Here is a 25,252-nt window from a genome sequence, read left to right on the forward strand (position 1 = left end):
TATGCTATTGCCAACTGAGATTACAGTCCATAGTGGTGCACAAGCTGACATGCATACAGGTCAGTATGGAGCAGTCAGTTTACCAAGTCTGCATGTCATTAGGATTTGGGATTATACCTACTTGTACACAAGGAGAGCACTTAACCTTCTTGAATATATGTCTGTGGAGTTATGAAGCAGTAGCACAAATCAAAAGATTGTTACAAAAACTAAACAAATAAAATCTATTTTAAATTTCTTTTTTATTTTTGAACAAAACTAACATTTTCTGTAATTAATAAATAGGATTTTATGAACGTTCAGATGTTTGGGCTGTTATGCTGTTTCTTTAGTTTGCTCTATGTTTGATTGTGTATGTTACCTACATGCTTACAGAAGATCTGTGAGCTTTGACTATAATGAAATCATGAAAGGGCCCAACCATTTTATTGTATCCACTTTTGTAACCCTCAAACCACTTCTAACAGGAATAATGAAGCTTTGAAGAATTATTTTTGCTTGTCTAAACCTAATATTTGAAAAAAAGCCCACACTGTCATCTTTGATTCTACTAATATACTACTTCAAAGGATGAATTTTGGGCTCATCAGGATGTCAAAATAACACTAATCCAGTATTAACTGTGACCTGTCTTTTAACTTTTCCTCACAGCTGAAATTCAGAATAAAACAAAAAATCAAAGCTTAAAAAGATAATTACCTGTATTTAAAGTAGTCAACAATATACACTGCTTCTTCCACAGTAAAAATATCATCAAGTTCATAACTTGTGGAGATGGATTTTTCTGTACCCTTCAATGCGATTGCAAGTTCTTTTATATTATCAACAAGAGACATGTGCTTGTCTGTAATAAAAGAAAGTAAGTGAGTATAGACATAAGAAAATAATGAAAAAATACACATTTAAAAGAACAAGCCATTGTGCACAAAATCCTGCTACATTTAGTTGTACTGCAGTAAGTCACTGGTTCCATATGCCATTCTAGCTTGCTGACATTTGAATGAAGTTTATTTTGATAATTTTCCTGGATGTCACTGACTGTGGAAGCTAAAAAAAATATCTTTTAATATCCCTTCAAAGTTCAAAAATATTAGTTCTGGTAAGTCTGGTAGGTTTTCTCTGGACTGGCTCTTTTGCCATGAAGTCCTTGTTTTGATAAAGAAAACAAAACTGCATGCAGTATTCTATATGTAATCTCGGAAGTGCTTTTAACATCTAAATTAAATTGAATTAAAATCTAATTAATATGCAGAATTCCATCCCACTCACTGTCTCTATGGGGTTTTACAAATTCTCTTAGTGATTCTCTAGAATGTCCCACCCCTTACTAAACATGTGGGTGATGCTTCGCTGATGACTCAAACTGGTCCAGCATGAGACAGCAAAAGTTGTGGTCTTGACTGTGTCCTTATATTAAGCCATCCCAATTGTGCAAAGCAATATTTACTGTGGAAATGTAAAGGCAGGTGGATTCATATACCCAAAAATGTCAAATTATGAAGCAGGAACCATAACAGTAGAAGACATTCCAATCAAGATTAATAACTATTTTAATTGCTAGTTATCCAAATGAAGGTTTAGTAACAAGAGATCTAGGATAAAGAGATGCAAGAAAATTAGGCAGTTGGACCTATGCGTACAAAGAAGACAAATAACAGGAAACCATTGCAATTCAAATATCAATACTTAAGTATAACCTTTTTCATAATGTGTCACTTTAAACATGTTACCCTATCAGTATAAGCCATTTCATTTTTTATTTTATATTTTATTTTACTTTACTATTATGTCACTTTAGTATCTGTCATTTTAAAATAATGTGCCACCTGTCACTTTGGTAGTAATGTTATTTGCATAATTCCCATAATTAACTGTATGTACCATCTACATTACCTATATTGGTACAATTCTAGGCTACTTGTATTTAAATTTCCCTCTGATCAATAAAGTATCTATCTATCTATCTATCTATCTATCTATCTATCTATCTATCTATCTATCTATCTATCTATCTATCTATCTATCTATCTATCTATCTATCTATCTATCTATCTGTTTCAAAGGAAAAGTCAAAATATTAGAGCAGCTGCGTTCCCCCTTTCCTCATTGAAAACTGCAATATTCAATGATTTTCATTTTCCTGAAATATCTAGTATACAATATGACAACCATGGTATTGCTAAAAACAGACGCCAATGATAAGCAGTACACTAAATGGGGGTCAGGATCAAAGGCCAGGCCAGTACCTGATATAAAAAGGGTTCAGAATAGGGGTGAACAGATATACAAACAACTATAAAATACTGACGCAAAGTAAAGACAATGCAGTAATAAAGGAGGGCTGCTAGTCGACAACTATGAAAATGAAGCTAAAACTACTTCTTAAGGAAACCAATGACCCTCTCTACTATTTTATTGCTTTGATACATTAGTGCGCACTGAACAACATGAATGACTAACATTAACATTTTAGCCAATCCAGGTTATGTGCAGTTACGTTTATTATGCTCTGCTTTCAAAAGAAATTAGTTGACCTTTTTATTCTGTTCTTATGATTATTTGGAGAAAACATTAATTCCCAAAGCTTTGCATTAAGATTCATTTCTGCTTCTGACACGTTTTATGTGTGTGAATTTGCCCAAATTGTATTGGCTTGGCTGCAGCCTGGTTCATATCTTAGGTGATGTAGGTGCCTTTCATATTACATCAATTAATATGATGGTGACACATTGGTTAATGCTACTATGAATCTGGACCCAGTCACTATCTATTGTATATGGAGTTTACAGACTTTCCTTTTGCTTCCGTGGGGGTTTCTGGTTTTTCTCCTAACTCCCACAGAAAATTGGTATAGGTTAATTGGAGACTCTGAACTGTGTTTTTTTAGGTGTGTGAATAAGTGCACTCACATATAGACTAACACCCCAGCTACGGCTGCTTTTTGCCTTGAGCCCAAAGATGGTGAAACAGACTCAGGCAATCCATAGTATTGAAATTAAGCTACATCTACAGTATTAGATTTTCTTTTAAAATTGGCATTTTTAAATTGATACAATCTCCGCCCACATTCGTGCTTTCACATTATTTGTGAAAGTATCTCAGTCCACATTAAACTGACCAAAAACACATATGACAATAGCTGTTTGCTTACATTGGGCGGAAAAATCCTTAAAAGTATGGTAATGCTGCCAGGCACAGGATTTAATGCAAAACTGTAGCAAGAAGTCAATTATTTGCCTTTTGACCATGTGGGCAGCATTAATATGCAACTTACTGTAGATGTGTACAGGTAAGCAACACAACAAATGCCATGAAAAGCAATTCCACTATGTTGACTAAATTGGAGAATATGGTTTTCTTCCATGAAAGGTAACTAGTCAGGGAATGAGTCATTGTAATAGGCAGGATCAAATCAGGGAAGGGTTAGGTAATAAGCTCAAACAAATTAGTGCATGATTAGACTCTGCATTTTCAAAACCCTTAATTTTCACCCATGCACAATGCAATGCTGAGCTGATGTTTTCAGACGTATACAGCCATGGTGAGCATTTTCAAAAGTCTCAGTTTTCAGTGATTAAAAATGGCAGTGTGGACATAAGGCAAAAGCAGAAACTGATGTCTGCATTTTTAAAACGAAAACATAATAGTTTAATAGCCTTAGATTAAGTGGATGGACTAGACATATGGATGGCTACTGCTTGACTTAGACATTTTCTTTTTTTTCATGAGTCTTTCTTGCAAATCTCTTTAAAAGCTTCAACTGGTCCAGAATTCAGCTGCCCGCATCATTACTAGAACCCCACTCCGGTTTTGCAGCAGCTTCATTGGCTTCCAGTTAAGTTCTGCATTCAATTCAAAATTCTTCTGTTAACCTTTAAGGCTCTCCACAACCTTGCCCCTCCATATCTGCCTGACATCCTCCATGTTGCCATTCCCTCCCGTACCCTGAGATCCTCTTCCTTCATCCACTTGACTGTCCCCTTCGTCCTTCTTACCTCTATGGGGAGCAGAGCATTCAGTTGCTCTGCTCCCCAGCTCTGGAACTCACTACCATCTGAGCTTAGAAATATTGAATCATTTTCACTTTTCAAATCTAAACTTAAAACTCATTTGTTTAAGACTGCTTTTTCTCTTTAATTACAATTACTCTGTCTGATTTTAATTTTTGTATTTTAGTTTTGTTTATAAACTGTGTTTTATCTATTGTTCGGTGTCCTTGAGTGTTTAGAAAGGCGCCTACAAATAAATAAAATGTATTATTATTATTATTATTATTATTATTATTGCACTGTGGTGGGCTGGTGCCCTGCCCGGGGTTTGTTCCTACCTTGTGCCCTGTGCTGGCTGGGATTGGCTCCAGCACACCCCCATGACACTGTGTTAGGATATAGCGGGTTGGACAATGACGAACAATGACTGACTGACTGTATAAACAGGAGTAAATCTGATGAATCTCAGCTTGAAAAAAGGAATATAGTACAGAGAGATATAGCACATCCAAATATGCATATGGTAAATGTACTCAGAGATAAAATTAATTATTTAAACACAATTTACTGGTTATGTAGGTCAGCTTTGCTGATCCCTTAGTGATCTATACTGTAGATTGTGGCTCCCTGTGTTCTACAAACATTTTCATTTGATAAAATATTTAATCTAAGAATTTTTGTTGTTTAGCATTAAACTTTTTCTTCAAAAGTTTAGGAACTTTAGCTGCCTATAGTAGATATAAGTCTCTGCTGGTCTTTCTTCAAATACACAGTTGCCTTTTTGAATAGTTAATATGTTTTTATAGCCATTCTGTTCTTTAGTCCAAATATCCTGTAAAAGAAAATTTAGATTTCATCCCAGTTAACATGCAAATTTGTTATCAATTATTTAGAACAGAATTTTAATTGGGATTTTAACATTCATAGTTACAGTTACAAAATATACCAATTACATATTATATGGAGGAAAGAAATTATCAGTTAGATGAATTATGAAACATGAAGTGTTCAATTATGTGAGTACTAAAACTGTAGCATAAACTTTGTACTGGCAGGATTGTCACAGATATAAAGAATAATTTATATATAAACTACATATATATTTATGTGTCTGCAGTTCAGTTTTTAATAATGAGAAAATACACTTTCAGTACCGAAGCAGATGTATCATTGGCAATAATAAACTCAGTTTTGAATCAGAATTGTTTTCAGTTACAAGACATCACATGATACTATATACTGTAAATATGTCATAAATGGGTGGCTTTTTCTGGTCAGGAAAGTCAGCTCAATTTCCTTATAAGAAATTTTTTAACAAACTAGTAAACAATATATTCTGAAAATTTTCAGTTAAGGAAGACAGAAGTTTCAAGGTTAAGTAGTTATATTCCCTTTTCATTGTGCTGGAGAGTAGCGATATATTGTGTGTTGATTATCTGTCTCTTACAGTGAGTATTTCTTCATATACATGTTAAGTTAATATCTCTAAATCAGCTTATGAATGTGTGCTATGGATTGGTATCTCATCCAGGAACTGTTCTTGCTTTACTTCCAATATTGCTAAGATAATCCATATTTACTTTACCTATACATTCATTTACATATATTCTGTTTATAAGTACTTACATTCTGACATGATGGAGCACTCTGTAGTAACTGCCAAATGAAAAAGAAAACTGGAAACTACATGGTCTGGTTTCAAAGGATTTATTTCATATAAAAATTAAAAACAATTGAACAAGGGAAGGTTAAAAGCAAGGAAACACAACATACATCTGGGTCTACCTATAACCACTAGGAGATTTGGGACCTGAATCAGTTCTTGGTCCTCACTGTCCATGTGGACGTTGCTTATATGTTTTTTTTTCATGATGCTCCAGTTACATCCCAGCTAACAAAATGTATATATGATGGTTGATCTCTTGACTTCTAAATCAGTCCTGTATGAGTGAGCGTAGTGTGTGTAAATGTGCCCTAGAATTGAACCATTCTAAAGTAGATTTCCAAGACAGAGTCTACCTCCTTGGCACCCTGCAGCAGAAAAATATGATTTCATATAATGAATTGATTTTTAATTTTAGAAAAGGAAATTGTGAAAGCATTAACTGAAGCTTTACAGTAAAAACATCTGATGTACACATGTTGCTTCTTGATGCACCCTGTCAGGTGCAGTGGGAACAATCATCATCATGATACATGCAACATAAGCTCAAAAAGTGACTGCTTGCAAATTCATACAACCATTTGGAGGCAGTGTATTTACTTACTTTTGATATTATCCAACAGCATGTGAAGGATTGTCATGAAACTTGATATCTTCTGGCTTGGAAGGTTAACTTCTTTAGCCCACAAGAATCCTGAGACATAGTAATCTAATAAAGCTGCCTCCTTTAAACAAGTATGAGGATTATATATCTGGAGAATCTCCTGCATTTTTCTATTGAAAAGAAAATGCAATTATTTTGAAAAGTACAGATCAGCTTTAGGCTATTTGTTTACTTAAATATGGTTTTCTGAAAATGCATGGTCATTGCTAAGTGAAACTCATCAGTAGCTGTTAAACATCACTTTAATATAATTGAATAAAAATCACAATACTTAGAAAACTCTTGTCACACTCATTTCCTATAATGTGATTTTGTTGTGTTGATGTGCACAATAATGAAAGAGGCTTACTGAAATACTCACTTATGTACTTCTTCAGTTCCTAATTCCAGCAGCATGCTGACTTGGGAAGACGATAGGAAGTGCTTTACATTGTCCACAACATTGTTATCCTAGAATCACATAAAATATAAAAGACATAAGAGAAATTCATGCATCCACTGTAGCAATAAGCACTTAGCAGGAATGTACCTTTGGTGTTCTGACGGGGACCCTACAAGAGGACTTCAAAGTTATCACGCGAGCAGACTCCCTCAGGTTGTTAATACAGTACATTTAATGGAAATAATTGCTATTTAGTTTAATAATTTGACATTAAATTAATTTAATCAATTGTAATTGGATTGTAAAAGACATATTATAAAATATTTTACATATTCCCACATTCACTCATAAAACAATTGTGAGGCCGGGATGAGAGGAAGCAGAAACACTCAAAAGAAAATCTGGTAGTGACCAAGCCAAGAACTCAGCACAGCGCTATTGAGCTAGCAGTGCTAAACACTGTGCAACCTCTTTATGCCTCACATAATTTGAATTACAAAATCTCTGCCACTTTGAATCTTAAAAAAATTAATAAATATTCTGTTATTCAGTGTGTGTGTGCTCTACCTTTTTTAATCTTTCTAGTTTAAAAGATGTGCTGACTTTTAAATTGATTCTCATTTAGATATATGAAATGCAGACGAACTGCTTAACCTCCTCTATATGAGAATATATGCTTACAGTCATTAGCAGCATACTAAAGAATAAGCAGAGACATGCTTTTAACAAATTAATCGCCTCAGCAAACTAACGAGGAAGATTATCAAATAAAGTAATTTCTCTGATTTATTACCTGATACAGAAACTTTAACATGCATTTGACCGTGAAAGCAGTCTTGCTTTTGAATTTTTTATGTATTACTAAAATAACTCTTGAATTTAAAATATATGTATCAATTCTTTTAAAACTTTCATAAATTACGGCACAGAAATGACTGATGAGAGACTAAAGTTACACAAATTTACACCAGGCCACTTAACACACACCAAGTGACCAACTGATCATACAGAACATAAGAAAATAAGAAATCTGATCAGTCCATCCAGCCCATTTGTTTTATATGTGGACATTTTATTTTGTTTTATATACATGGCCAATGGCAGAGCACAAATGAATAATCATTGTTTTAAAGCCAGAAACATTTTACATTTACACAGAAAATAAAATTTGCCAATTTAAAATAAGTAGTAACATCAAAAAGCATGTTACAGTATCAGATAGTGTGGGAGAACTGTTCAAATAAAAAGGTAAGCTGCACCTTGTGAGAAAAAACAAATGATGTCCTAGGTGCATTTATAAGTTGATCATACACCACCTCTGAGTCTGGTTATAATTTATTTCATGACTTCCTTTTCAAATAATCAAAGAAATTTATGACATCACATGCAGAGAAGACCTATTCAAATGTATTGGCAATAATCAGCAAATGTTCATTTTTTTCTCAGCTATCCACTTAGTATAAACTACATCTTGAGTTCATGCTTCACTTTATATAAATGATTACTGAAACATAGCCAACTTTTAAAATTCTGACAAAAACGTGGTTTGTCAGAGATAGGGCAGCTAACTTTTTGAAACAGCATACCTTGAACATCATTTCTTTCATTCTGTACAAGTTACAGGAGACAAAATTATGGAAACACCTAACAATATATTAATGTTGAGAACCTAGTAAGGAATAGGGTCCCACTTTGCTTGCAGAAACACATTTAGTCCTTTAATTGCTTTCAGAGAGGCTGTGAAATGTGTCCTGTGACATATAGGGCCATTCTTGAAGAAAAAAAAAAACAAAAAAAAACCACTCTATTTCTTTAAGGGATATAGGAAGTCAAATCTAATTTGCACTCCAGAACCTCCCATGAACATTTAGCAACATGCATATCCGGTAATTGGGGAGGCCATTTAAGGTGTTTTAGTGTTGGTGTTCATGAAGACACTCATGAGTTAGTTTCATACTTTGTATGGGGGTTTTATCATCCTGGAATATGGGAACATTGTGAGAGAACAGTGTTTTCATCATAGTGTGCACCTGGTCCTGTAAAATTACCTTGTATTCTTTAGGCATTACATGGCCATGCAAAGCAATCACCATATTAATGACTCCAATGAGAAGCTGCCAGTACCATTACATACATGAGAAATATGGGGAATGATGACGATATATGTTTTTTCAGTTGCTGAGGGCTCTAGATTTTTTGCTTACATACCAATCTATGCATCTGGCCATGAGCACAAGTGATTTCTGAGTGTCAGCCCTGCCATAAAATTCAGCTTTGATAAGCTAACAACATACAATTTTTTGAGACTTGGGTAAAGAGGTTCTGAATGGATTTAATGGTAAATTTTGATGGTGTACTTCTTTGGCATTTACCAACTACTGTATCTTGTGAAGTGTCCAACTACTCCTGGTAGTGAGTTTCGACTGAATCACCATTGCAACCATTGTTTCTCTTTCTTGATGCAATGTCCGTACATTTAACATAAGCTGTCATTATTTTTGAGACTGTTTCCCTTAAAAAATGAAATAATTTACATTTTTTTCACTGATGCACCTGCAGTTCATACACTGGCTTTTTAGCCTTTTGGCAAATTTGTTTGTTGAACCATCCTGCTTTGAAAATGTAAAGATCAAAGTGCTGATTGTCATACCTTTTTATAGATATACATACTGCCAATCATAATCTGACCAAAGTTTCCTGCTACAGTACATTTGAATTTGTGATTTAGTAACTAAAAAGTTAAATTCCTTTACCATGTGGTATTGTAACTTCTAACTAGGCTCTTGATTGCCTAAATAAATATAATGCTTTACTTTTAAACTAATTTGTAGATTTATTATCAACCCTAATTACTCAATATGACAGCAAGGTAATAACTGGAAATTTTATTTTTCATGAAAATGTAGGTAAGAATCATGACTTAAAAGAAAGCACATTTTCAAACATCTTGCCCACCTTCAATCCTATCTAGTATGCTGAAGAGTCTATGCAGAGCTGTTTTTAAGTTGATTTTAGCCTAGAAAAACTAGAACAAAATTCTTTAAGTTTAAATGACTGTATATATGGTATAAAATATGGTGTGCCACAAGAATTATCCATGGCCCACTACTATTTTCATCTTACATGGTTTCCTTGGGATAAAAAAGATAAGATGAATTTCCATAGCTGTGCTGATATGCATTTTTGGTTTTCTGAATGTCCTAAATACTCTTTACCTTATGATTAAATGTTGGTGTAGCATCATCGAGTGTATTCAATTTAACAAAGGGAAAATGGAAATTCTACTAACTGACTAAAGAAAAAAATACAGGAATTTGATTGAGAAAACATGATCATTTAGCTTCACAGATAAAACTGGAAATAAATAAATGAGTACATTACTGGTACTTAAATACCCAAATTAGGCTACAGCTAGCTGAAAATGCAGCAGCAACAGTTATAATGAAAAAGTGAGTATCTGAACAGAAAACAGCAGTGTTCTCTGCACTTCACTGGCTTTCCATATCAGGTTGAATTGATTTTAAATATTTTGTTAATTGTATATCAGATTCTTAACAGTCTTACCCCTTCATTCATTTATGAATGTCTACATTTTCCAAATATTTCATTTCTATCTTCAATTGACCCTTTCAACATATCTACTGATTTGGCTTTTGGTTTTTATGCACCCAAAATTTGAAACATGTTTGTAATAGAGATAAGTCAATCAAGCACTGTAAAACATTTGAAAAAGATGATAAAAGAATTACTTTTCAATTCACTTTTTTAATAACAGTTTTAACAGTTAATTATTCTTGTTTAAAATTTTAAAACTAACACATACTGAAATGATTTTCGCTCAGAGTTCGTCTGGCATAGATGGGTGGCTTTTCATTCTATGCATACGGTAGCCACTGAAATATGTAATAAAATGTGTGTTGTTTAGCATGATTGTGAGTTGTTAACCCCAGTTCTTTTTATTTTTCCTTTTGGATGTGCTAAGTACCGCTCACAACATTATGCACCACTGCAAATGTGTGGAGGTTTTACAACAGTCTTGCAGAATATGTCATTACCATGGATGATGACGGCTCAACAGTAACTCCAGTAGCTTCAGAACTCTCTAATTCCATAATGAATAATGACTTAGAGAATGCACAGCCAATTTTGAACACCAAGGGGGTCGGAGGGCTATGTGGCCATTTGTCCAAAGTCGACAAATCTTTGTATTCTTGAACTACTCAAGACTGAGAATCTTGATGTTTTTTCCTTTCCTCTCCCTCATTGCCATCTGGCCATAACTATTGTTAAACAATGATCTAATGACTATAACATCATCTCTTGAAGGTTAAATTGGTAAAGTTATTAGTAACTGTTACTCTGTATAGCTAATTTATTTGTTTTAAATGTTTTTCTTACCATTATTTTTTATCAATAGGAAATTATACTAGTATCTTTTCTTAATATTTTTGTATATTTAAATATAATAATATTATATAAGGTATATATACAATATATATAATGGTTTAGTTTAAGATAATTGGTATTGTAATTAATGTGTAAAACACATTGAGCTATATTTAAAGTATGAATTGTGCTATAGAAATAATAATAAAGAAATAAAAATAATAACCATTATTATTATTATTATTATTATTATTATCATCATCATCATCATCATCATAGATTCTGTGCAGTGTATCCGTACCTTGCAATCCACTTAGTCAAACTGCTTTTTCAAAGGGTAAGAAAACAGAGTCTGTATAAAACCTGGGTCGTAAATTGTGACTTGCTCCTAAGTGATTTAATCCCAAGACCAAAGGACAAATACCCCTCTTGAGTATTGAATTTTCTACATAATCAATCCCATTCTGCAGAAAATATAACAAAAACAGCATTATTTTAGTTATAAGACACTTTTCAAAGACACTATACAATGAACACAGGAAACTGCTAATATAAATAACATTCTAAAGTTCTGAACCAGTCATTTTGTTTCACCAGCAGTGACAGTTTTTGGATTCTGCGTAAAAGAGAGTGGATGACAATGAAGTAGATGACTCATTTTTTTTAGTATCTCAACGGTGATACAGACTGACTGACTCAGAATCCCAGAGTGTATACCACTTGGTTATGGTTAATCTCAAAGCAGGTAGTGCTTTGTTTTTTTTTTTAATATGGTCCTTTCATTATTTGTGCCACCCAGAAAGAGGATATAACATCTCGTTAAGGATAAATGAAGAATTTTTCAAGTTAAAGTGATTTTTTCACAATAGCAGCGAACACTTATTTACCCAGGAAATGTATATCGTAAAATGTAAAACATCCATTATAAATTAAAAAACAGTTTCCTGAAGAAGCTTACAGTGGTGGAATGAGCAATACCATAGCAAATGTAAACCAAAGGCCTTAAAATTTAACTGAATATGTTCACTGTAAAGCAGCAAAGATTACATTTACAAATGCCTGTTTATGAAAACAAAATTAAGTAAGGAATTCATTTTTATCCCAGTTTCTTCATGCTATCTTTCCTTACATATTCACTTCTCTGTTGTAGTTGGAGTTTTTATGTAGCAACAACCATTATATTAATCCTAATACTGTACTTCTGAATTTTCCTGTCCAGGTCAAGTTGCTTACCTTTCAGTGCAGACTCCAGGACAACCATTTAGCAACATGTCTGTACTATCTAATGCTGAAAACAAATGAATAATTGACTTAGTTATTATAATAAACAGTACAGACGTACAGCAGAGAGTATGTCCTGAGAAATCTGTTGAATCACATTGCAGCATGATTATCTTTGGTGTTTGGGAGTCATAACAAATGACACAGGGAAACCCTTAAACTAACAGTGAAGAATGTGCAAACTTCACACAATTACTTGGAGCTTTAATATAGCAGCAATGGTCAATGTGTTGCTGCAGCTTACAAGATCAGGATACAAACTGACTGTAAAGAAAGCTTTCTAAATGGTCCTTCTGCCTCTGAATATTTTTTACCTTTTCAAATTAAATGCAAAATATCTCTAGAACTCGATCATAAATGAAGGCAGGAAAATCATCCCCATTAGTAACACACATGGCGGCCACATGGGACAAAGCAAGTTTTGGACAAAGCAACTAGTCTCCTTATACAACAATGTTTTCCAGCAGTTTTAGCAGTAATTCCCACTCTCTGCACTAAAGTATTCATTTTTTATTCTTACATTATACACATGCACGTCATCAATAAGATGACCTGAACCTTGCCATAGCTTCAGGCACTCATTTTTTTCCTCTTCTGTCTCTTCAGTTTTTTTTCTCTCTTTCTCTTTTTTCTCGGTTTCAGTTTGTTGCAGTTCCTCATTGATAAATTCTGGTTCATATAGATGAGGTTGTGCAATTAGACTAAATGTTTCTTCAACTTCATACTCTGACATATCAGTGGTATAAAATGAGACCTTATTTATCAATATGGTTAGAAAAACTAAAATTTCACCAGAAGAAAGTAAAGCATTGAACCTCTGTAACACTACACTGTTCACAGAGTGAGCTACAGGAAAGCACACTCCCCCGGGGGTGAAATGTAGTTGCATTGTTGTCACATAGAAAATGAAGATGACAAGCAGACCTGTTTCACAATAGTGGAGTCTAAAAAAGTAGATGATATTTTTAATTAAAATTATATGGATATGCAGTTATCTGATATGTATGAAATCTCCAAAAAGGGGTTATAAATTGTGTGTCTGAGTTTGTACACCACTTGAGACAATTATAAGCAGGAATCATCAGTAAATGTTTAAATACAGCTTTTATGGCCCTTATAAACTGGTGGCAATAGACATGGAAAACAGTATGGATGAAGAATATAATAAGCTTTCAGTTGGTCACTATGAAAAATATACCTCAAATGCATGTGGTTTCCCTCTTCAGTCAGCTAAAGAAAACACAAAGGAAGTTACATATTCATAGGAGTACAGTATGTGTAAGCAGAGTGCAGTATTACAGCTCTTATCTTATCTCTGTCTATTCTCTAATACACTATTGGGCTCTTTGAGATTATAACTGATACTTATATGAAAATTTACAGCCTATCACAAACAATAATCTAAACCTGGTTGCCTTTACTTGTAAAACACGTGACTTCCAGGAATCTAGTGTTTAAGTCATAAAAAAGTGACTCCTACATATAAATTGTGAAAATACACAAGCTGTGTGGAAAAAAAAGGGTAAAGGAAAACTATTAATGCTATGAAGTATTTATATATACACTGTATATATATATATATATATATATATATATATATATATATATACATTGCATAAAAGTGTATATATTGAACAATCAAAAACCCCTGCTTCAAAGTAAATATTAATCAGTAGGTTTTGCTATGAGACCCATAGATGGCAATTGAAGCAGCTGGGGAAGATGTGTTTTTGTATGTGTTTGTGTGTGTATTTTTAAGCTTTCCAGGCAACTCAGGCCCCTTCTTCAGGCAAGATGTGATCATTACACTTACTGTAAAGACACATTTAAGTATATCAGCAGAATTAAGCATTAAAAAATATAGGAACTATTAGAAAAAGTTTCACTTTACATCTATTTTCTTTCTCAGCTTTGTCCAGTTCAAAAACATGGGGAAAGAAACTAGCCTTGGACAGCGAACTAGTCTACCACAAGGCACTCTCTCAAACTTATACATTCAAACTGATATAATATAGAGTCTCCAGTTAAAGTAAAGTACAGGTCTTTGAGATATGGGAATAAAACTGCAGTACCAGAAGAAAAATCCATAGACATGGAAATAACTCATAAATTGTGCACAAACAGTGATTGAGTGCTGATTTGAACTCACATTCCCAAAGTTGTGAAGCAGAATAACAAAGCATATCACTGTCATATTGTTCTAAAAGTTCATTTTAATCGGATGAATTTCTCTTACGGAGCAGAAGTACATGTTGTAGCAGATGCACCAACTTCAGCATGCTCCACCAGTGAATTCAAATTTAGCCTGTGTAAGCCTTTAAATGGTTATACTTTTGAGACACATAGAGACATTAATGTATGTAAAACAATGAAGGAAAACAGGGAAACACTGATTTAACAGAAGTTTTTATTGGGATCTTCCTGGAGGATTTAATGTTGTGCTCTTAAAGTGATTTTTGACTTAATAGCCATACTTGCCAAGATTCATTGGTGTCCCAAATCATCAGAATTTCCACACTTTACCTGTCATGGTGTGGTTCAGTCACTTAACATAACTTTTTTGCTACTTTCAGAATAATTATTAGTAGAGACACTTTGTATGTAGTAACAACTTCACTGTTAACAATCTGAGATAAATGTTGCTGTGTTTAGTAAGAATATAGCTTAGAGTCACATCTGAGAATGCACAATGAATGTTAAATTATTTGCACATTAAACAGTAGCAAAGTATTCAACTTCAGTGTCTGTGACCACTAAGAACTCTACAGTCAATACAGTGGAGTCTATAAAATCTTTGGGCACAACCATCACAAACTCTCTCAGCTGCGACATGAACACCGCTTTAATCACTACTAAGGCTCAAAAGCAGGTGTATTTTTTTATGCCATCTAAAGAAACTAAATATTTCCTAGCCCATCAAACTATAATTCTACAAAGCCATAATTGAAAATGTGATTCCATTCTCCACTGTTGTTGGGTTAGGTTCAGCAATAGTCCACTTCATAAATAAATTACAGCATGTTGTGAGGCCTGCTGAGAAGATGATTGGCTGTGATCTTCCATCTGTTACAGACATGTATGAATCTAGAGTCACTAACCATGTCAAAAGGATCACCACTGACAGGTCATCACTTGTCCCAAAAACTCCCTCCTGGTAAACTCTTTAGGTCAATCAAAACTAATAGACACCTAAAAAGTTTCTTTCCCAGAACCATAGCCCTTGCAGACCAGTAATGTAGCCTAGCTTATTAGTGTGTTCTTTCATTTATGTTGATGCGAGTTTGTATTTGTTTGTTTGTATATGTGTTTGTATAGAATTCTTTCCCTAATGCAAGAGGTGACAGTATTCTTCTGGACTGGTTCCAGCTTGGTCACCTGCATGGCTTCCTGAGATATGCTGTGAAAAATCAGGAGTGGTTTCCCCTAGACTTTCTCGTATACTCAGATATGGGGATGGATATTTGAGGAGTAAACCGCAAGACAATGATTATATTTTTATATAATGTACATTAAGAACTAGCAACAAGAAATTAAATCACATTAATAATACATTGAACAATTATTATAAAAGTAAAGTTGAATAAATTGGACTCTGCAGCTGCATGAATAAAAAAGTACCACTTCATGTTAGTGGGGTCTAAAACGTTAAGATTCATCCAAATCTTGAGATTGAATATTTGAACAATTACAATACTTTCCCTATGAGAAAGTAAATCGGACTCAGGGAGGTCTAAAACGTTGAGATTCATGAAAATCTCAAGGTTGAATTTTTGGACGATTACAATGCTTTCCCTATAATTCATATACGAGAAAGTAAAAAAGGCAGCCCTATCAGGGTCCTTAGGTGCCACCAGAGGGATTCTGTGGAGAGAGGGCCTCCCTGGCTCATGCAACTTCCATGTGGGTCAGAAGTGCTTCCAGCATGCAATACCATGACACTGGAAGTACTCCTGGGTCCCACATCAATTGGGCCACTCTGCCTCATCCAGGTGAGTTGGTGTCAGGAGAGAAGCTGGACAACACTTGCCTAGGAAGAATGGAGGAGAGAGAAAAGAATTTTGTTGCTGTGCTGTGCTTTGCTGCATTATCTTGTGCTCACAAGAAAGAAGCTGGTAAAAGGTACTTTATTAAATAGAATGTGCATGCTTTGAACTGGGGACTGTGTCTGTGAGGTTGTGATTGGGGGTGCTGTGGCTCCCCCTACTGGTCACAGTGCGCACACACACCTTAATTTGCACATCTTTATGGCTGCACTATTCTGCAACTGTTTATGATGTATGTTGTTTAACTTATGTTATTTATGTTATTTGTATGTGATGTTCTGTTTAGTTATAAGCTGCTTCAAAGCTACCAAGCTAAACTCCTGTACATTAAGTACTGGTGAATAAAACTGCTTCTGATTATGAAAAAGGGTAGAGATTCATTAATTCCTAAAGGAGATAAGAGAGAAGTTTAAAGTAAACCAAATTTACTAAGCATATTTAGTAAATAAAAATATGAGAAAAACAAATCTAATAGAATTACAGTGCCAAACAAGAGAGATCAGAAAAATATAAATCAAATACAGTTACATTCCAAAACTGTGATGTTACAAATCAGAAGAAATCAAAGTAAAACCCAGGAAGCACTTCGGTACACAAAGATCAGTGGGAATGTGCAACAGACTTCCTGGAGAATACTGAAGTGTTTACACAATCATCATATAAGAACGTACATGAGTAAATCTTTTAACATAATAGCCATTAGCTACCTAAAAAAATCAGAGGTCATCTTTAAATATTGATACTGCTCATGTTCTGCAAATAATGTAACTTTTATTGTTCTTATCATAACTATGGGAATGTATGGTATTTTAGACATTTAAGCCATTGCAATTGGAGTGTATTAACATATAGCTTTAAGGTTTTACACTAATAACATTATTATTATTATTATTATTATTAAATACTACTACTACTAATAATAATAGACTGGCACAAAACTAGCCCAAGCATCTTTCAGAGCATGTACCCTGGCTTAGTACCCTCTCCTTCAGTGTGGCATTTTCATGTGTTTTTAATTGTACTGGCATTGTATTCAGCGCTGTTTCCCCCCTGTACCCTCTGCTGCTTGAATAAGTTCAGAATTCTTGCAGCTCTACAATGAAAATTGTACATTCAAAAAACTAATGGGTGGGTGGATGTGATTGAATTATTTATTACATTACTATATTACATTATTAAAACAATTAGATCATAATCTATTTATTGCCAGTATCCAGTCATAATGATATGAACCAAGCAGTAGTGGTGTAGTAGTAGACTGTCACATGTCCACAGAACAGTAAGATTCTTACTCAAGTCTGAGGTGGTTGGATTAAAAAATAACAGTAGTCAGTGGATTTTTACCAGATTGCTCTGTTTTATTTGGTGTCACAAATTACTGTTTGTGATAAATAAAATATTTAGGCTGGATATAAAAAAGACACACAGAGATGCACAAAGCTTTCCACAGTCTTTCTGTTTATCTACTTGTAATCCTCAATCCCGGATCTTAAAGGAGGATGAGGATGCATTCTTTCATGCTCCTTATGTTAAAATACATAAAAGACTTAGCGGAGTGTTTTTCTTTCCAGACCTCATACATATACTGCATTATTTGTGCTCCGTGATACAATTTGTTTTAGAAGGGGCTCTTATTTTTAAGGGGCTATGAATTTTTCACTACACAGCCTCGCCGCAGCCTGTACATGAAAGAAGCGGGTACATAATAGGGATGGATTAGATTTCGAATATGGTTGGATTTTCACCTTTGGGTAACGCATCGGCTACAGTACTGTAGCACTTTCCAGTTGCTGAACAAGTGGCTTTTCTTTAACTTGAAGGGATCAGGGTCTTAGCCCCCTCTGTTATTGGCGCGCGTTGTTATATACGAATAAATCTGCAGACCACGGTTTCACTTGTTCTAGTAAATGAAATCGAAAGGCATTTGATAGGATAAGGTTCCCTTGGGGCTTTCCACCACAGTCTCAAGTGTATGTTAAATATATTGTATACGATGAGGAAATAAATGAGGAGCTTTCTGATATTCACCGTGTACATCTAGGACTGGAAGATCACGGACCGGGTGCCTGAGACCAAGGGCCCCTGAAGCCTACCCCCTGACACTACTGTCTTGAGCCGCGGTTCGGTTCCAACATGGAATACTGTAAACACGCTTTTAGGATAACTGAGCAACTTAAATCACCAGTTTTGAGAAAGCAGTATTGGGATAACGGCTCAACGCGACCCTCTATTGCGGGATTAAAAAAGACAAACATTATCTTGCATTTGGTGGATGTTTTACTACATAGTATCGTTTACATAAAATATGCATTCAGTCCCTGAGTGGGAAACCGATTTATTTTATTTTAACAGAGCACTTACTAAATTAGTTTTTTTCTCTTCGCTGTCCATTTCAGAGGTCTTTCCCTGGGTTTTGATTTTCTCCCTACTCGCCATGTCTAAGCTCGCTGTTTGGCTTTGCTGTTGCCAAGGAAATGGACAGCACGTGGAAATTTGTGCTGATAGTTTGCCCCTCCCACCCGGAGAGGGTAGGAAGGAAGGCTGTATGACAGAGTCTCGCTAGCCCGCCCAACGTGGAGGTTGTAAATCGGCTTTAAGCGTAGTTTTGAATTATTTGCGTTAGGAATAAATGGCCGTATATTTTGTAAGTTATCGACATTATGTCACTGTTCTGTATTAAACCGCATGGCGAAATAAAATACACAGTAAATTAGACTGAGTAACAAAGAAAGCACACCGGATCAGTAAATGGGTTTGAACGCGGAACCGATCACTATCTGTGTGGAGCTCATCACGATGTCGTCCCACATCCCACGGAGTGAACTCTGATATAGCAGCTCTGGACCTTGTCCTGTTAAATTGTTTCTGTCTTGAGTCTAATGCTCCCGGGGTATGGCCACCACCACCTTGAAACGGATTAAGTGGGATTGATGAATGATGGCTCTGTTTATTAATACACAACGCCTTAAAAATTTATTTAGACTGCAATCTAATGATGCACAGCAACAAATTCTAGACTACTACCGGTAGAATTATTTTGAAAGCACTGAAAGTTAAAATCATATACTAATGTTCCATCCTTGAAAAAAATGTTAATAATAATTAAATATGCCATTTGTGTCACTTGTAAATTGCGTATTCAATCGCTGTGTTGTTGAAACTGTCAAGCTTTTGTCTGACTGCATTACTTTTGCCTTTCAATTGGGCTCCATCAGTTCATATATTTTGGCTAAGACTGCAAAGTTATGAGATCATTATTCAGGTGATGAATCTGAATGAAAAACTAGATATTACTTTGGAAAAGGGAAGAAAACAATATTCTGGTGTTTGAATATCCCAGTGGGCACTGTTTGTTTGGTTATCAGGAAGTGGAATCTACCGAATATCAAGTAATCCCAACGTTTCCTGTAAGAAGTCCTCAAAACTCCCTGCACAAAGAAGACCTGTGAGAAAAGCCCAAGAGAGGCCAGCAATCACTTTGAAGAAAGTAAAGAGTTCAGTAGCTGAGAATGGGGGAAAGGTGCACCAGTCAAACATATCAATATGTCTGTAGAACACTGGGCTGGATGGAAGAGTGGTGAAAAAAGAAGCTTATGAAAGCACATCTGGAGTTTGAGAGTGACCGAGTTGAGATGTAGATGAAAGCAAAATAAAACTTTTAACTAAAGTTGAGAGAGGTAAATGTGGTGCAAATGTAACACTATGCACATCTCAAACATCATAACCTCACTGATGATGGCTGTATATAATGCTGCGGGGCATCTTTTTACAAGAAGGGACTGAACATTGGATTAAAATAGTACGAAGAATGGACACTAGAAAACAAAAGGAAATCCTGCAAGGAAACCTGTTTAGTTTGCTAGAAAGTGAAACTTGGAAGAAAGAGGTTCTTTCAGCAAGAAAATAAGCCTGAACACAAGGCCAAATAACCATAAAGTGTGTCAAGAAGAAAACAATCAATATGGAATGGTCCATACAGGACTTATGTGCAAATTACACTTTAGGGATACTGCAGAAAATCACTCAGCAAAAGATTTTACATTACAATACAACTGATTGTGCCATGCAATAATATAGAATCAAGTACATTCACTTATATAATATTTATTTTGTACACAAATAAATGCAGAGTTAAATGAACGGGAAAACTGAATCAATCAAATGAACGACTTCAGTAATATTTAATTTGAAATTAAACTTTTTGGCTCAAATTAAGTAAATAAGCTGCATAGACAGACAGACTTAATGCCTCTGCACATTGACATTTACAAATCTATTGTGTCGTGTTTGCATGTGCTCATGTCATTTTATTCATCTTTCAGTTCATTTTTGATTTTCCACAGAGACACACACGCACACACAGACACACATATAGAGACCATGCTAAAATCTACTTTGCTCATTTTTGATTCATAGAATCAGAATTTGAACTTAACTCTGTACCAAGTGTTTGACCCCATCACCAAAGTTCTATTTACATCGAAGAATAATGTCCTAAAATTGGCTAGTCAAAACTTCATGTCTCAAAATGATTGAGAATCTGCAACACTATTTGAAATCTGCAGTGCACATTTATCATCTGACTAACCAGAACAACCTGGTCAAAGCCATTCTTCTTGGAAGAATGGACCAAAATCACTTTAATCAGCGTGCAAAGCTGGTACCTACTTAGCCACAAGACCTAAAGGTATTATTGTTGCAAAAGATGGTTCTAAAGAATAATAAACTCTGTGGTTTCCCTTTTTTTTTCTTCATAAATTTTTTTCCTTATTATTTAGGAATTAAGAATTTGGAAATTTTTCACCATACTGCATGTATCACAAGTGTGAATTTATATAAAAGTGCATTTGTTAAAAAGATCATACGAATAAGAACTGGAAAGGTAGTAAATGCAGCCATTGATAAAATATATTGCTGCATGATTGTGCCCTGTGGTGAGCTGGTGTCCTTTTCAAGCCTTGTTCCAGCCTTTCACCCTTCTGCCTGGATAGACTCCAAAACTCTCCAGTCTGCTCACGATAACCCACAGTTGGATTAAAAGGAATTAAAAATAATTAGATGTTAATTCATGCCCTAACTAAGTATGGTATCCTAAACAATATTAATTTGAAGTGGAGACTTTGTGCTGCAGGTTTGACATGGCGAGTGGCAGTTAGAAAGCCATTCCTTAAAGGACAAAATAAGGAACCGAGGCTTGCCTGGGCCATGAAATAATGGCTATGGACTGCCACGTGCCCTGTCAAACCTGCAAACCAAAGTCTCTTTACAGTAGAAACAGAGACTTGCTTTTTTCCACCACTGTTAAGCTGTGCTTAAAGGTGTTCTGCTATGAGGTACCTATCACGCAAGACGGTGACCCTCAGAAACTTGTCTTCTCATTGGTTTGTGACTTCGTGTCTGCCAAATCTCTTCCTATCAGAGTTTCTTCCAGTTTTCAATTACCTTTGGATTGTATAGGACACCCTACTTTGATTTTTTTTGTAATGTCTTTAAATGTAAGGCCTGTACCTCTAAGGGTAATAATGCTCTGTCTCATTTTTTGTTAATTGTCATTTTCTTGACATTGTCACTGGAATTTACAACAGTGTAATACTGTGTACAGTGTAATATTGTCCAAGGAGTACTTCAGAGGGTGTAGTAACATAGTCTGTTCCAACTCTGCTTTAAGACAGAGAATTTTTAAGTAATAGACAGAAATTGGGACACCTTTGCAAATTGTTTGTTTCAAATTATAAGGCTTAATTTACTTTAACTGCTGCAGAACTGTATCTGTAGGTGGTAACCTATTAGTTGTTCACTGTAGAAGGCCCATTTGTAATATTCTGAAATGTCCTTTTTTCAATTTTGGCTAACCTAAACTCTACATTAAAACCTCTGGCAGTGTATTGCTTACGTTTTCAGCGTTTTAGGTCATTTATTGCAATTCAACTGATTAAATTTGAAGAAAAACTGGAAAAACTGAGGTGTTCTAAAACTTTTGACTGGTAGTGTTTAGTGAAAGACATCTCAGCACAGTTTACAAATATGTAACATTTCCAAAAATATTTAAACATTATGACAATTACAGGAAAAGAAGGCTAAATGAGTTGGCTGAGAGCTACACAGTGATTCAGGACTGGACCAGCAGGCCGGCAACTTAGAGTTCAACATGTGGGTCACTAGGCCACACCACATGTCTGTCACTCAAGCTTGTGTCATTTACAATGCATTTACAGCAATGTACTCTTGTATCACTTTCAGCTTTTAACAAAATACTTTGATGGAAGAGGTTTGGAGGCTATGTACAGACATTACACTTACATAAGGGAGTAAAAGAACAGAATCCAGCAACTGCTCCCACCTCCACTAAATCAATACAAATTCCACTGTTTAAATGCTCTGTTACACTTTACAAATGTGTTCACACTTTATTGTTCCAGAGGTTATAGGAAATACAGTAAACTATATCCTTATGTCAAGAAAAATTCTAGCCATTTTCTAAACCCTCTTAGCCTATTCTAGCAGCACTGGATTCAAGACAGGAGCCAGTCCTGGATGCGTTCAAGTCCATCACTATACACAATTACTTACACGCATGCATTGAGTAGTTTACTGTCTTTAGTTCACATAGCATACTTGTGTAACTAGAGTTCTTGCTACAGACATACACAGAGAAGAAAGCAACCATCTTATCCAGTTTTGCCAAAGGAAAACTGCATTGGCTCAAGTAGCCAAGTGCCTTCTGACTGTGCAGTGTCCTTTGTCTGCAGACTTATATCATTTGAGCACTTCTATACTTTTCCTTGAGATATGGGGTAAAATGAAAATACCTGGAGAAACACACACAAAAACACAGAGAGAACATGTATGTTGTACACCATCAGTGATTTAAACCCAGCTCACTAGAGACAGCAGTAAGGCCGCAGTGCTTAATGAGAGAGATTCCCTTCTGAGGACCTTTCATTCATTCACATTTTCTACTTTTAATCAATGAACTAAGGCATTTGTACCAAAAATTCATAATATACAGTTTATAAAAATGCAGTCTGTTTTCGTCAGCTTTTTTATTTAAAACAATGGATACATCTTTTTGTATTTTTATGAAACTAGCGAAGTGGTAGCGCTGCTGCCTCACAGTAAGGAGACCTGGGTTCGCTTCCCGGGTCCTCCCTGCGTGAAGTTTGCATGTTCTCCCCATGTCTGTGTGGGTTTTCCTCCCACAGTCCAAAGACATGCAGGTTAGGTGCATTGGTGATCCTAAATTGTCCCTAGTGTGGGCTGGCGCCCTGCCTGGGATTTGTTCCTGCCTTGTGCCCTGTGCTGGCTGGGATTGGCTCCAGCGGACTCCCCTGACCCTGTGTTAGGATATAGCGGTTTGGACACTGACTGACTGACTGAAACTAGCCATAGTACCTGGCATTGCCCAGATATATTTGTAGAATGGGTTAAGGAAAGAAAGCAAAGGTTTGTGCTTTTTAAATGGTGACCTTGCTGTTAGTGTTAGATGTCCCATCCATCATCTATACCAGGGGTATCGATCTGTGGTTCTGGTGGGTCGCAGTGGCTGCATGATTTCATTCTAAACATCTTCTTAATTAGTGATCAGTTTTTTTTCTGCTAATTAACTTCTTTTGCCTTAGTTTTAATTAACTTGACTGAGGCCCCTTAGTTGTTTCTTTTTCCTTAATGAGCAGCCAAACAATAAGGAGACACAAAACGAGCCGCCACATAACCAGCTCACCTGTGTCCATCACACAATATCTGAAAATATCTGGAAATGTCTGCTATGGCAGAATGAAAGCAGCAACAAGCTGTGGAATTAAAAAATGGGCTTAATTAACAGCAAAAATTGGAATCTCACCTAAGAAACTGGTTGGAGTGAAATTGGTTGGAATTTGAAGCCCTAATTTAGATGGTCATCTGTCGGCTTCTTTCTTTTCTCATTTCTGTTTGGCTGTCATTTAATGAAGAAAAGAATCAATTCAGAGGACAAAAAATGAAGGGAAAAGAAGTTAATTAGCATTGAAACCTGGTCTCTAATAGGAAAAAGGTTAGAATGAAAACCTGCAGCTACTGTGGCCATCCAGGCCTGGAGTTTGACACCCCTGATCTACACTGCCTCTCTATCAATGGATCTGCCCTCATGAGCTAAACAACAACCTTTGGACTCTCATCTGTGCCACACTGCCCTTCCACTCTCAATTAAAACTTCACCCATTACCGTCCTCCAAAACTGCACAACACTCTATTCTATATTACAGTAGGTAGAAGCAGCATGTAATGTTAAGCTATGGTCATTTTGTGTGCAGTCTGGCTTCAGTCTGTTCAGATGTTTCACTTGTTCTGAACCAGCAGGTGGCACTGGTGTGCAAACTGTAGCACACAGAAGAAAAAAAACACTGGGACCCACAGGGTCAAAATTTTGGGCTCTAAAGCTGTCTGTCTTGTCTGTATGGTCATAGAGAGCAACTATGCAAAATTAGGTTCAAAGCAGTTAAAGGATGCAGGATTGAATATGGAACATACAGAAAGACAGACATTCTATTTATATGTATATAAAAAAATATATACACATATAGATATAGTTATAGATATAGATGTATATAGATAGATTTGTGTAAAAGAGTATTCCTTTTTCACACACACACAATATTCTGCAAGAACTTGATTATGCAGTGCACAATCAGAATAGACAATGGATGGATGAATGAAGTCAGAATATATGTATTGTTTTTGATAATCTGCTCCATTAAGTCACTCTGAGACCTGAGCTGTAATATAAACGAGTAATAGCTTCAATGTCTACGTGATCTATTGTTTCAATTCTAATAGTGTTTCAAAATGAATTGCAAACTTCAGCAGAAA

At 35.4% G+C, this 25,252-nt stretch overlaps 1 protein-coding gene across 2 annotated transcripts in view; it reads right to left on the minus strand.

The window, feature by feature from the left end:
• The window catches only part of cabcoco1 (ciliary associated calcium binding coiled-coil 1), a 38,062-nt gene extending 19,198 nt beyond the window's left edge, over nucleotides 1-18,864 (minus strand). Inside the window, exons 1-4 of one of the 2 annotated variants that reach the window (XM_028792671.2) lie at nucleotides 18,770-18,864; nucleotides 6,678-6,766; nucleotides 6,257-6,426; nucleotides 700-844 (exon numbers count right to left, since the gene is read on the minus strand). In XM_028792671.2, coding sequence (XP_028648504.1) covers nucleotides 700-844; nucleotides 6,257-6,426; nucleotides 6,678-6,766; nucleotides 18,770-18,844 — 479 coding nt within the window. In that variant the 5' untranslated portion in view covers nucleotides 18,845-18,864. Of the gene's footprint in view, nucleotides 1-699; nucleotides 845-6,256; nucleotides 6,427-6,677; nucleotides 6,767-14,514; nucleotides 14,936-18,769 lie in introns of those variants that run through there. The other variant, XM_051922840.1, reaches the window with a different exon arrangement.
• Nucleotides 18,865-25,252: the final 6,388 nt, after the last annotated feature.

The sequence above is a fragment of the Erpetoichthys calabaricus genome, chromosome 2 (genome assembly GCF_900747795.2).
Source record: "Erpetoichthys calabaricus chromosome 2, fErpCal1.3, whole genome shotgun sequence".
Taxonomy (NCBI): domain Eukaryota; kingdom Metazoa; phylum Chordata; class Cladistia; order Polypteriformes; family Polypteridae; genus Erpetoichthys; species Erpetoichthys calabaricus.